Here is a 14,640-nt window from a genome sequence, read left to right on the forward strand (position 1 = left end):
ATCTATAATGTCAACCTAATATTTTGACTATTACAACTACTTTGAATAAGAGAAATCTAATAATTAATTTTTTTCTCAAACTTATTTTTTATTCCAGAAGTTCAGATCTATGGTAGCAATATTTCACTTGGATCTTAAGCCAAATATTTATTTTAAAACTAAGCTATTCAGCCTTCAGCTCAGATGTTCTGAGCTCTTCTGAAATATTACCTCCTCCTTAACTATTTCCTTGTAGAAATAGTAAATAAACAAATGCTTTCCTTCACTCATGAATCAGCTCCAAAACTTCCTGGTCTTCACTCTGTGATTAATGCGGACATTTATATAGTTTCTGGGTAAGTGTGGCACTTTTCTGCTGTCTCCTTTTGATGCCCCTGGTCCACCCCTTCCCATCCTCCCTTTTAAAACGTTGTTTGTTTTGGGTCTTAAATTCCTCAAGCAAGCTAGATACTAATTTCCTAGGCCCTTCCACGCCTGACATAGTTGCCACTTGTGAATTCTCAGGAAATGTGGACTTGGTGACAATGACCATAAACCACAAGAAAAAGACTTCTAACAGCCTAGAACATCAAGCAAGCTGTCGGTTATATTACGTTTCGTAGTTTTCAGAACGCATCCTCGTATTTCTGGGAAAGTTTAGTTCAAAAGCCAAAGATAAGACTCAAGACGGACCTGCAACCAATGCGCACGCCTTATTTTCAAAATTTATTTTTTAAACTGTAGAGTATATACAGTCCATACGGTAGAAAATTTACAAAATAAAGACCCCCCCCCCGCCCCCACCCGGACGCAGCGATTTAACGCAGGTGGATGAGTTCCTCTGGGCTTCCTCCCGCCCTTTCGACTCGCACCTGCCGACCTCGACCCTCGCGCGCCGCCGGAACCGCGGCGCTCGGGGCGGCGCTACCGCGCGCGGGTGCGCCGTCGCCATGGTAACCGCGGAAGTCAGGGGCCTGGGGAGCGGTGAGTTGGGGTCTTGCGCCGAGGGCAGCGGTGGGCGCTCCGCGTTGGGCCGTGGTGGGGTGGGGAGAGGAATGGGTTTCTTTCTGTGTGGCCGCAGGGGCCGAGCCTAGGGGAGTGGGCGTCAACCGCGGCGTCTTCAGGCTTTGCCTCTGCCCAGAGCTTTGCAGAGCGGCTCCCGCCCCGCGGACAGCCTCGGAGATCCCCGAGTGTCCCTGAGGGATTCAGGCCGGAAGGACTTCTGGACTGGTGTCCGCCCCGCCCGGGCCTCTTGGGACTGTCACTCTGCGCTTCCTCGGGCCTTCCTTTGTTTAACCCCAGGGGCCCAGGGCTGCCCTTTGGGGCCCTCTCCTTGAGCTGGGACTTAAAATCCTCGAGGGGCCACGTTTTTTTGAAGAAGAATTTAATTAGCTTAAAAGGGCTTTAAGATCTGTTCATCGTAACGTCGAGCTTGTCTGCCTCCTTGCCCTTTGTGTCTCCTTCTCATGACCTGGGTTGCCCTTCTCTTCTCGCTTTAAGACTCCTTCCTCCTCCTCCATCATGGGGTGTCCCCACTTCTGGGAAGCCTTTTCCCAACCTCCCCGCTGCCGGTCTAATTTAAGTGTCCAGTGTCTTTACTCTCAGCGCGCTTTGCTTGGATCTCCATTATATCCCCGTCTCACCGTCACTGCCCACTTACTGGTGGCTTCCCCAGGGGACTGGGGAATGGCCTACCGGGTAGGACCGTGGCCCCTGTGATGTTCTATTATTAGTGCCCTAGCAACCTCAAATGAGTTCGCACTTCATGCTTAAAAGGAAGAGTTTTTGCCCTGCTTTCCAATACGAATTAAGTAAAGCCGAGCAGGTGCTGTTCTCATTTCACGAATAAAGAGCGTGAGTTCAGAAAAGTCACGTGATTATTAAATACCAGAATTAGGACTAAAGCATGGGCCCTCTGACTCGCAGACTGCTCTGCCCTTCTGCCTTCATAGTTCCAACGCTGTCTCCCCTCTCTGTGCTTACATTCTCTATGAACGTTTGGTTATAGGTACCTGGGTTGCAATTTTGATTTACGTTGTAACTTCTATGGGCAAAGAAAACAATTTATTTTTTGTCTGTGACCTAGATTCTTTTGTGAGCCCTCACTCATCGATTATCAGGAAAAAAAAAAAATTAAAATGTTCCGTGGTTTTAAAGTTTAGACACATCTGTAACTGGCTACTTTGTCTAATTTCTCTTGTGCAAGGATATTTAGGTTCTCAGGTAACTTGTCCCCTGATACTGTCCTTGAGATGCTGTTCTGGTGTGTGGATATATATGGGGATATATGGGGATTCACGAAACTTTTGGGCAACTGAGTTCCCTTTGTCTTGTTCGGAGTCCTGTCCCTTGTGAACAGATCTCTCCTGGTTTGATCAGTGCCCTGAACCTTCTGTGACTTCCCTTGCGCTCTGGTTCCTGCGGCCCCTACAAGAAGACTGCCATTTCTGGATCTCATCCATGTCTTAGAACAGTGGTCCTCAAACATTTTGGTGCCAGTACTCCATTACACACTCAAAAAATTACTGATCTGAAAAGCTTTCCTTTAGGTGGGTTTTATCTAGCCATAAAATCAGCATTAAAAATGTAGTAAGAATTAGGGACGCCTGGGTGGCTCAGTTGGTTAAGCGGCTGCCTTCGGCTCAGGTCATGATCCCAGCGTCCTGAGACCGAGTCCCACGTTGGGCTCCTTGCTTGGCAGGGAGCCTGCTTCTCCCTCTGCCTCTGCCTGCCACTCTGCCTGCCACTCTGTCTGCCTGTGCTTGCTCTCGCTTCTCTCTCTATGACAAATAAATAAAATAAAATCTTTAAAAAAAAATATATATAGTAAGAATTAGAAATTAAAACTGAGAATTAAAAACACGTTACTTCTTTTAACAATAATAAAAATAATTCTATTATATGTTAAATATAAATTACATATTTCTTGTGGAAAATAAGTATTTCCTAAAACAAAAATATTAGTGAGGAAGTAGAGTTAAACATTTTCAGTATAGGTGTACCTGGGTGGTTCAGTCAGTTAAGCATCTTACTTCTGATTTCTGTTCAGGTTGTGATCTCAGGGTAGTGAGATCCAGCCCTGTGTTGGGCTCTGTGCTCAGTGGGGAGTTGGCTTGAGATTCTCCCTCTCCCTAAGCTCACTCTCTTTCTCTCTCAAATAAATAAATCTTTAAAAAAACATTTCAATATATAGAATATTGATAACAGGAAGAAAGGAAAAGCTATGTTATTATGATCATCCTATTAGTACTTATAGTCACAGTAAAAGTACTTTAAAATATTCTAAAACTTCTATGTTATAAGAAGAAGAAACCATAAAGAATAGAATTCTTTGCTCTGTCTTCAAAAAAAAAAAAAAACAGTATGATGAAGGACACAGTCAACAACAGACCACCAAACATATGACAGAAGAGTTTACTTTTTTCCACCAGATTACATGTCTTTTAAAAGGCAGGCTTAAGGATAAATGCTCTGGAAGACTTCACTTTGCCCTTTTATTTCGGAAAGGCTGATCTCAGTTTAGTCTAGATTTGGGGTAGAACAGTCTTGTAGGTTTGACCATAGACCAGGGTGACTTAAGTCCTAGGACTTTGTCCTAGTCCAGTGGCTCTTAAAGTGTGGTCTGAGGATTCCCTGGAGGTCCTTTCGACATTTTTAAGGGAGTTCACCGATAAAGCTATCTGCATATTCATTCTTACACATCATTTGTCTTTGTATTCTCATTCTCTCACATGTTATGGTGGTTTTCTGGAGGCTCAATGACAGTTGCTATCACAACATCACACATCATGGGAATGAAAGCAGAAGCAGGAATTTGAACCCATCTCTTTTCTTTCTTTTTTTTTTTTTAAGATTTTATTTATTTATTTGTCAGAGAGAGAGAGAGCGAGCACATGCAGACAGAATGGCAGGAAGAGACAGAGAGAGAAACAGGCTCCCTGCTGAGTAAGGAGCCTGATGTGGGACTTGATCCCAGGACGCCGGGATCATGACCCGAGCTGAAGGCAGCCGCTTAACCAACTGAGCCACCCAGGCGTCCCGAACCCATCTCTTTTCTATTAAGTCAGACATTAAAGGGATTTGCAAAAATGTAAAATAACACTACTCTTCTGATCAAATTTTCCTTATAAAATATATTTTTCATAAACTATAATTTGGTGTTAACACGTAATTGTTTTAACATGAACTAATACATATCTTAAAGGTTTTTAAGTTTTAATTTCTAATATGGTAAATTTTTTTTCTAATATGGTAAATACTGATAGATATAACTCACACAAAAATTTGGGGGGCTCTCCATTTTTAAGAGTGTAAAGAGCCCTGAGATCAGGGAATTTGAGAAATGCTGCCCTAATCATGTTAATTCTGGGCTGATATGGAAATTAAGCTCCATTCAAGGGTATATCAAAGTAGCTTTGAGTATTCTGGCCTGAATAATATTTCCAGTATTTGATCCAGTTTATTTATCAATCTCTGAATTAACTTGGGACCACACTGATCTCTAGATGCAAAATAATCTGTCTGTAATCAAATGTTTGGTGGTGGTAGAGTAGAAAATAATTTACTCACACCATGCATAGGACAACTGTGTATTAAAGAAAAAGAATAATAGTATTACCATCTTTTATTTCATGAATGCTCTTGCTGGAGGAATGATGACATAATGACGACGATTGGTTTTGTTTCCTGAGAGCTCACCATGGGCTTGACATATGCAACATCAAATTTATTAATTCTTAGAACAATCCTACAAACTAGGTCTAGTGGTATTTCTATAAGAGATTAGGTAAATCACCCAGTATTTATGCAGCTAGTAAATTAATTGCAGGATTGGATTGTAAACTCGAGTCTTTTTTACTCCAAAACCCATTGTTCTTGCCTGTGAAGAGCAGCAGTAGGAATCGCAAGCTTGATGTTAAGAATTATTGAAAACATTCGTCAAGAATTGTGGTAAGTCTGGAAGGGACATAAGAGAAATCTAAGGCTTGATCCTTGCCCCCATCCAGTTTCTAATCTAATTAAGTGATGTCTTCTGTATTTGAAACAAATAGAAAATAATGTAATACCATACTTGGTAACTTGTATGTTATAGACTATGTATAATGGCCTTTGGAGATCATAGGAGGAAGAGGCCCCTGTACATTCTAGAGAGGAGTCAAGGAAAGTTTCAGGAAGAAAATAGGTTGATAGCTTGACCTAAATAGGATTTGGATAGTAGGAATGGAGGAAGAAAAGAAACATTATTCTAGACCTAGCAACAGGAATATATATGAGATGTAAGTAGGATTTTCTCAGTATCTTTAAGGTCTCCTCTCTGGGACCCCACTAGGCCAGTGAGGAAAGGCATTTTAAGCATATTCTGCTTCTGTTCCCTAAGGTTTGAATATGGATATCTATAGTGGATATGTTCCAGGAGATCACAATGTTATTAATAGGGTGACAAAATAACTTATTGTGTGGTAATGATAGACACCTTTGAGAGTAAAAGGGGGTGCTATTAAAAATTACAGCAGGGGAACAGATGTAACTGGAACTGCCCTGGGTACATTGAAACATATGTCACCCAAGCTATTAACCATAAACACATGCTGTTTAACTTCTGTTAAATTCTCTCTTGTTGATTTCCTGGTATAGTTCCATAGAGGTTATTCAAAACTAATGTTTTTTCACAGTGTGGTTTGTATCAACTTGGTGGGTGGCACCAGCCTTAAAAAATATAATGGGAATAGGGATGCCTGTCTGGCTCAGTTGGTAGAGCTTGCGACTCTTGATCTCAGGGTGCTGAATTTGAGCCTCACGTTGGGTGTAGACATTACTTAAAAAAATGAAAACTTTGGGGCACCTGGGTGGCTCAGTGGGTTAAAGCCTCTGCCTTCACCTGGGTCATGATCCCGGGGTCCTGGGATCAAGCCCCGCATCTGGGTCTCTGCTCAGCTGGGAACCTGCTTCCCTTCCTCTCTCTCTGCCTGCCTCTCTCCCTGCCTGTGATCTTTGTCAAATAAATGAATAAAATCTTTTAAAAAAAGGAAAAATTTTAAAAATATAATGGGAATAAAGACATCAGTGTATTACATATGGTAAGGATAAATGGTATTTAGGTTAATGATATACATGCAAGTATATCCCATATATGCAGCGTACCTGGGACAAGTGTCCAAGTGTCCATTACCACTGATAATAAATTAATTGGTTGGTTAACCTATTAGTAGAAGATATATATATATATATATATATATATATATTTACATATGTAAAATTGAATGAAGATATCATAAACTAATATGTACTATATAATACATAAAAGTTATTTGTATATACTATGTATAATACAATATATATGTGTTTGGACAGGACAGCCACCTCATGGTCCAAACTAGCTGAGCAAGCGCTAGCAGTCATGTCCAATCCAGCGAGAAGGAACCACACTTTCCTAGAAGTTGCATACTACATGACGATTTACATCTTAGGTCTCCCATTTGGACATATGGGCACATCATGTTGCAGAAGAGACTGGGAAGCAGTTTTATTCCAATATAAATATTGGTTTTTTAAAAAATGTGTGGTTAAAAAAAGAGAGTAGGGTTCTGTTCCTAAAGAAAGGGGAGATCCGATTTTAGGGACGACAGCTGTGTCTGAGTACTATATCAGGGGCTTGCATGATCATGCAGAGCCTGGAAATGAGCAGGAACCAAGGGAGCTCTGGAGAGTCAGACCACAAGAACCGCAGCTTGTCTCATAGCAGGAAGTTTGATCAGTACGCCCTTGAGTCACTGTGATGAATGACCTTCAACTAGCCTCATATTCCTGTGTCCCCTGTTCAAGTGTCAAGATCCTGGTCCCTTATTTTACAAGCTAAAAAACTTAACCCACAGATACAGAGAACAGATTGGTAGTTGCTAGAGGTAGAGTTAGGGGTAGGTGAAACGGGTAAAGAGGGTCAAAAGGTAAAAATTTCCAGTTACAGGATTAATATGTTCTGGGAATGCACTGTACAGCATAGGGACTATAGTTAACAATACTGCATTGAATTAAATACAATACTGCATTGTATTATTGTATTTGAAAGTTGCTGAGAGATTAGATCTTAAAAGTTTGCATCACAAGAAAATGTTTCTTAATTATATGGGGTGATGGTTGTTAGCTGTGGTAATTATTTTATAATATATAAATCAAATTATTATGTTGTATTAATTGAACTAATACAGTGTTATATGTGAATGAAAAAAATGAAATGATTAAAAACAACAGCAGAAAGTGTCAAGATCCTAGAATTGAGCAGCTGACTGGCAGCGCCTAATTTACATTTTTGTCCCCAACCTTGTGCTGAGACGGAGAGGAGGAGGATCTTGCTTCTGTGGCTTATATAGTGGAAAGTTAGCTTTGTCTTCCACTAGAAATCTCTAAAATGGAGACTGGGATTCTTTAAGAAGGGGTGTGTGTGTGTGTGTGTGTGTGTGTTGGGAGGATGGAGAGTTAGATGCTAGCACTCAAAAGGATTATAAATTTTTTCTATATTTGTCCTGTAAAATGAAGGAGTTAAATGAAACAGTTTCAAAGATCAGCCTTAGGGGGCTCCTGGGTGGCTCAGTTGGTTAAGCATCTGTCTTCAGCTCAGGTCCTGATCTCAGGGTCCCAGGATGGGGCCCCCGCACTGGATTCCCTGCTCAGCAGAACCCTACCTGCTGTTCTGCCTAATTCTGCTCACTCTCTCTCTATCAAATAAATAAATAAAATCTTTTTTTTTAAGATTTTATTTATTTATTTGACAGAGATCACAAGTAGGCAGAGAGGCAGGCAGAGAGAGAGGGGAGCAGGCTCCCTGCTGAGCAGAGAGCCCGATGTGGGGCTCGATCCCAGGACCCTGGGACCATGACCTGAGCTGAAGGCAGAGGCTTTAAACCACTGAGCCACTCAGGTGCCCCAAATAAATAAAATCTTAAAAAAAAAAAAAGATAAGCTTTGGGCCAAATCTTATGGTGAAGTCATGGCTGATTGGCTAACAATTCCCATTCCCAACCCCGTCTACCTTGTTTGCTTCTATTATAATAGAAATAATAGAGATATAATAATATAATAATTATAATAGAGAAATTTGCTTCATTTTTGGGGCTTCTTTTAAATATAGGGATACAGTTTGGCCTCTGTTAGGGGTTGTTAGGAAAGATTTTACTTGGCTTTTTACTTTTTACTTTACTTTACTTTACTTTGCTTTTTACTTTTAAAAAGATAGATGGCATAGCTATCCTCTCGAGGATTCCCTCTTTTTCCTGCCACAAATGCAGATGTGATGTCAGGACTTATGACAACCCTCTTGTCACTATGAGGCAATAGCCATGATATGAAAATCTTACATAGTGTGGTGGAACAGAAAGATAGAAAGAGCTTGCATGTGTATTTTTGAACTGCTGAACCATCTCCACCTTTACATTTCTTGTTATGTGAAAGAATAATCTTTTACTTTTGAAGGTCAGTCTTATTATTTTTCTGTTATCTGTAATCAAGGAATTCCTAACTTCATCAGCTTACAAGTATACACATTTAGTGAAGGTTAGAGGTTAATGTAGGGCTATGGTAAATAGAGATATTATTCTAATTAGATTGCCCTTCCTTCTGACTTCTGAATGGCCAAATCTTTCCCATTTCTTATGGCCCAGCTTAAATGCTGTATATTTTACTAAATATATGAGTCTATTTATCCCATTTCCTGTGTCTTCCCCCTACTCTCCTGCCACAAACATGATCTTGAATCTTCTATTGAATCTTGCTTTTCTTCTTTTTTTAAAATATATTTTTAAAAGATTTTTATTTATTTTTTGAAGAGAAAGGAACACAAGCAGGGGGAATGAGAGGGAGAAGAAGGCTTCCTGCTGAGCAGGGAGCCTGACACAGGGCTTGATCCCAGGACCTCGGGATCATGACCTGAGCTGAAGGCAGATACCCAATGACTGAGCCACCGAGGGGCCCCTGTCAGCTTTTCTTCTTTTAAAAAAATAGTGTTACTGAGTCTATTTGTATTCCTAAAATGGCAATTTTAATTGCTTTGAACTTTACAAAAATATATCTTGATATATATAATCTTTTTGGATCTACTTTTTCCCATTAATATTGTATTGCTAAGATTCATTCATTCATATTATGTGCTTCAGTTATTTACTGCTGGGTGACAAAACACCCCCAAACATGTAAAATAGTGCACATGCATTATCTCCATGTTTCTCTGGCTCAGGAACCAGGGCACAGCTTAGTTAGATCTTTCACTTTGGCATCTCTCATGAAGCTACAATCAAGGTGTTGCCAGTGACTGCGGTCATCTGAAGGTTCAACTGGGGCAGATCCATTTCCAAACTCATTGTTGTTGGCAGAGTTAAGTTCCTCATGAGCTAATGGACTGAGGGCTTCCATTCCTTACTGGATGTTGGCCAGAGGTTGCCCTCTGTTCCTTGAAAGGTGACCCTCTCCGTCATATTGCATGAGAAGAGCCAGGGAGAGAATACCAACAAGACAAAGTTACAGTCTCCTATAACTGATTGTAGCAATGACATCCCATCGCTCTTGCTGTATTCTCATTAAAAGAAAGTCACTGATTCAAGGGTGTGAATACCAGGAGACAGGGTGAGAGTCACTGGGAGCCATATTAGAAGCTGCCTACCACAGGGGGTCACTATAATTTATTCATTTTAATTACTATATACTATTTTGTGTGACTTGCTACAGTTTATGCTTTTGTTCTTGAGCTTCATTTCCCTGCACAGGATTTTTATTGCTATGAACAGTGATACTATGAACATTCTTATACATATGAAGGGGGGGGGACTATGCTACTCTAATTTATATGTGTTCTGATAGACTGAGCACAAAGAATTCCTTGATTACTTGTGCCTGGAATTAATCTCGTCCCTTCTTATGATACTTAGTGCTTGTTACCTTTTACCACACTTATTTTGTGCATCTCATATTTTCTCCCTTAAAATAGTAAGTCGTTGAGGGCAGGAATAAATTTGATTCTTCTTCGTAATTTACATAGTGCCTACAGAGCACTTAGTATATTAGTAAGCTTTTAGTAACCATCACTGAATGAATAGTTCTGTCTAAATGTCATTGCCTAAATTTTAAGATTTTAATCTGGCTCCGGTAATCCCTCTGTATTTCTCACTTTTCCCCAATATAAACCCTTGTTTAGGCAGGTGAATCTCATTTGCATTCTCTTTCAATCTTTTCCTGATAAATCTAGCCATGCTGATCTGTTTCTTCTTCTGTTCCTGTTGAATTTACTGTTTATATCACACATTCAGCATTTTAGTGTATATTCAGGCAGTGTGCTGACTTATAGTAGGTTCACAATAAACTCTCTTGATTCCATGGATGAAGTGTCTTATTCTATAATTGTTTTCAACCAGTTAAGTATTTTTATCCCATCTATATTGTCAGTTGACTGATGAAATAAGCAGATAAACAAATACTGATTAGTTTGAGTAGATTACTATTACTTTTTCTTGGCCTCAGGTGTTTTTGGGATTAATGGAGCCAGAAGGACCTCCAGAATCAGAGAGTTCAGAAAAAGCATTTTTCTCACAGCAAGAAGACAATGAAGAAGAAGAAGATGAAGAAGAACCAAAAGAACCAGAGGAAACAGTCCCTCTTAATCCCCTCTTACAACCTGCTCTCACAGGGGATGTAGAAGGTTTGCAGAAGATTTTTGAGGATCCTGAGAACCCTCATCATGATCAGGCCATGCAGCTACTCTTGGAAGAAGACATCGTTGGGAGAAATTTGTTGTATGCAGCTTGCATGGCTGGGCAAAGTGATGTGATTAAAGCTTTGGCAAAATACGGTGTGAATCTGAATGAAAAAACCACCAGAGGTATTTTGTCTTTTTCGCTCATCAGTATTACTTATGACTATTTAAGACACTATGTACCATCTCTAAAGCTGGATAAATTTGATGTGCCTGCTTTATGTTTTGCATATATTATATATGCATACATACATATGCATATGCGAGTATGTGTATACATGTTGATAAGAGTATTTTATAGTAAAGTACAGACTTAACACTTTTTTTTTGAGAGAGAGAGAGCCTGCATGTGCATGCGTGAGTGGGGGGAGGGGTGAGTGGCAGAGGGAGAGAGAGAATCTGTTTTAAATTTAAATTCAGTTTAATTAACATTGTATTACTAGCTTCAGAAGTAGAATTTAGTGATTCATCAGTTGTGTGTAACACCCAGTGCTCATTACATCACACGCCCTCCTTAATGCCCGTCACCCAGTTACCCCATCCCCCATCCACCTGCCCTCCAGCAGCCCTGTTTGTTTCCTAGAGTTAAGAGTCTGTTATGTTTTGCCTCCCTCTCTGTTTTCATATAGTTTTATTTTTCCTTTCCTTCCCCTCTGTTCCTCTGTTGTGTTCCTGACCTTAGGGGAAAAGCTCTGTTTTTCCCATTGAGGAGGATATTCACTGTGGATTTTTTTTTTAATATGGCTTTTATGATATTGAGGTATGTTCCCTCCATCCCTACACTATGGAGAGTTTTTCTCAAGAAACCATGCTGTATTTTGCCAAGTGCTTTTTTCTGCATCTATTGAGGGGATCATATGGTTCTTGACTTTTCTTTTATTAATGTGGTGAATCACAGTGAATGATTTGCAGATGTTGAATCACCTTGCAGCCTAGGAATAAATTCCACTTGGTTGTGGTGAATAATCCTTTTAATTTTTTTTTTTTTTTTTTTAGCTAGTATCTTAGTGAGAATTTTTGCATCCTCGTTCATCAGGGATATTTGTACGTAATCTCGTGTTTGGTGGGGTCTTTATCTGGTTTTGGGATCAAGGTAATGCTAGCCTCATAGAATGAATTTGAAGTTTTCCCTCCATTTCTATTTTTTGAAACAGTTTCAGAATAGGTATTAATTCTTTGAATATTTGGTAGAGTTCTCCTGGGAAGCCATTCAGCCTTGGGTTCTTGTTTGTTGGGGGTTTTTGATGACTGATTCAATTTCTTTGTTGTTATGGGTATTTTCAGGTTTTTTATTTCTTCCTGTTTCAGTTTTGGTAGTTTACGTTTCTAGGAATGCATCCATTTTTCCAGATTGGCTAATTTGTTGGCATATAATTGCTTATAGTATTCTCTTATAATTGTATTTCTTTGGTATTGGTTGTGATCTCTCCTCTTTCATTCATGATTTTATTTATTTGGGTCCTTTCTCTTTTCTTTTTGTTAAGTCTGGCTAGGACTTTATTGTTGTTGTTGTTTTTAAGGATTTTATTTATTTGAGAGACAGAGACAGAGCATGAGCAGGGGAGAGGAGGTGAAGGGAGAGGGAGAAGCAGATACCCTGCTAGGTTGGGAACCCATTGTAAGGCTCAATCCCAGAACCCTGGGATCATGACCTGAACTGAAAGCAGACACTTAACCGACTGAGCCATCCAGTCACCCTGGATTTTATTGATCTTATTAATTCTTTCAGGGAATCAGATCCTAGTTTTATTGATCTGTCGTATTATTTTTTTTTATTTCTATGTCATTGATTTCTGCTCTATTATATCTCTTCTCCTGCTGGATTTAGGCTTTATTTGCTGTTCTTTTTCCAGCTCTAGATGTAGTGTTAAGTTGTGTATTTGAGACTTATCTTATTTTCTGAGAAAGGCTGTATTGCAATATAGTTCTCTCTTAGGACCACCTTTGTTGCATCCCAAAGATTCTGAGCTGTCGTGTTTCCATTTTCATTTGCTCCCATGGATTCATTTGCTAACCCATTCATTCTTTAGTAGGGTACTATTTAATCCTATTTATTTGTGGTCCTTCCAAATTTTTTCTTGTAGTTGACTTCAAATTTTAAAGTATTGTGTTCTGAAAATTTGCATAGTATAATTTCAGTCTTTTTATACTGGTTGAGATCTGATTTGTGACTCCGTATGTGATCTATTCTGGAGAATGTTCCATGTGCACTTGAGAAGAACATGTACTCTACTGCTTTAGGATAAAATACACTGAATATATGTAACAGAATATATCTGTTAAGTCCATCTGGTCCAGTGTGTCATTCAGATCCCTTGTTTCCTTGTTGATCTTCTGTTTAGATGTTCTGTCCATTGCTGTAAATGAGGTGTTAAAGTCCCCTACTATTATTATATTATTATCAATGAATTTCTTTAATTTTGTTATTAATTGATTTATATATTTGGCTGCTCCCAAGTTAGGGGCATAAATATTTACAATTGTTAGATCTTCTTATTGGATAGACACTTATGATATAGTATCCTTCTTCATCACTTACTAGTCTTTGGTTTAAAATCTATACAGATGGCTACTCCAGCTTTCTTTTGATGTCCATTGGCATGATAAATGGTTCTCTGCCCCCTCACTTTCAATTTGGAGGTGTCTTTAGGTCTAACATGAGTCTCTTGTAAGCAACATATAAGATGGTCCTGGGTTTTTTTTTTAATCCATTCTGATACCCTATATATTTTGATTAGAGCATTTAGTCCATTTACATTCAGAATAATTATTGAACAATACGAAGTTAGTGCCGTTGTGTTATCTGTAATGTCATTGTTCCCTCCTAGATTGTCTGTGTTCCTTTCTGGTCTTTGTTAATTTTGGGCTCTCTCTCCACCGAAGGGATCCCCTTCGGGGCTAGTTTAATGTTCACAAATTCCTTTAGTTTCTTTTTGTCCTGGAACCTCTTTATCTCTCCTTCTATTCTGAATGACAGCCTTTCTGGATAAAGTATTCTGGACTGCGTATTTTTCCTGTTTAGCATATTGAATATATTTTGCCAGTCCTTTCTGGCCTGCCAGGTCTCTGTACACAGGCCTACCTCTGCACATAGGCCAGTCTTAGGTTTCTACCCTTGTAGGTTAAGGACCTCTTGTTCTGAGCTACTTTCAGGATTTTCTCTTTATCTTTGAACTATGCAAGTTTTACTATTATATGTCAAGGTTTTGACCTATTTTTATTGATTTTGAGGGGTGTTCTCTGTGTCTCCTGGTCTTGAATGCCTGTTTCCTTCTCCAGATTAAGGAAGTTCTCAGCTATAATTTGTTCAGTTAAACCCTCTATCCCTTGGAGAGAGAGAACATTAAGCAGGCTCTACACTCAGCACAGAACCCACTGCTGTGTTTGATCTCACGACCCCGAGATCACAGCCTAAGCTGAAATCAAAAGTCAGATGTTAAGCAGCTGAGTCACCCAGGCACCCCCACAGACTTTACTCTTAATTAGCTCTATGACTTGGGTAAGTTACCTAATCTTTTTGTGCTTCTGTTTCTTCATCTGAAAAATGGGAGTAATAATTGTTATTTTCCTTACAGGATGTTATAAGGATTAAATAAGATAGTAAATATAAATATCTTATCATATAGTTGGCACATAGCGAAATGATATACAGTAATTACTTAATAATATTGTTATCTCTTTTCTTTGAAGATTTTTTAGTTTTGCAGTCATGATCTAATTAGCACTTTTTATTCAGTCACTTTTTTTCAATTGCAAATATATTACATGGTCATTACAGAAAATAAAAGAAAATAATGACCTGCAGGAAATAGAGAATATACATTTTCTTCATGCTCACATGGAATATTTAAAAATACTGATCACAAGTAAGTCCATAAAGTCTCAACAAATATCAAAGGATCTACAGCATGCAGTCTTCATTCTCT

At 39.2% G+C, this 14,640-nt stretch overlaps 1 protein-coding gene across 1 annotated transcript in view; it reads left to right on the plus strand.

Annotated features, from left to right (window-relative positions):
• Nucleotides 1–919: 919 nt before the first annotated feature.
• The window catches only part of ANKRD45 (ankyrin repeat domain 45), a 50,232-nt gene continuing 36,511 nt past the window's right edge, over nucleotides 920–14,640 (plus strand). The window contains exons 1-2 of the mRNA XM_044267387.1: nucleotides 920–963; nucleotides 10,483–10,840. Of these exons, the coding sequence (XP_044123322.1) occupies nucleotides 10,498–10,840 (343 nt within the window). The 5' untranslated portion in view covers nucleotides 920–963; nucleotides 10,483–10,497. The remainder of the gene's footprint in view (nucleotides 964–10,482; nucleotides 10,841–14,640) is intronic.

This window comes from Neovison vison, chromosome 10 (assembly GCF_020171115.1).
Source record: "Neovison vison isolate M4711 chromosome 10, ASM_NN_V1, whole genome shotgun sequence".
NCBI lineage: Eukaryota > Metazoa > Chordata > Mammalia > Carnivora > Mustelidae > Neogale > Neogale vison.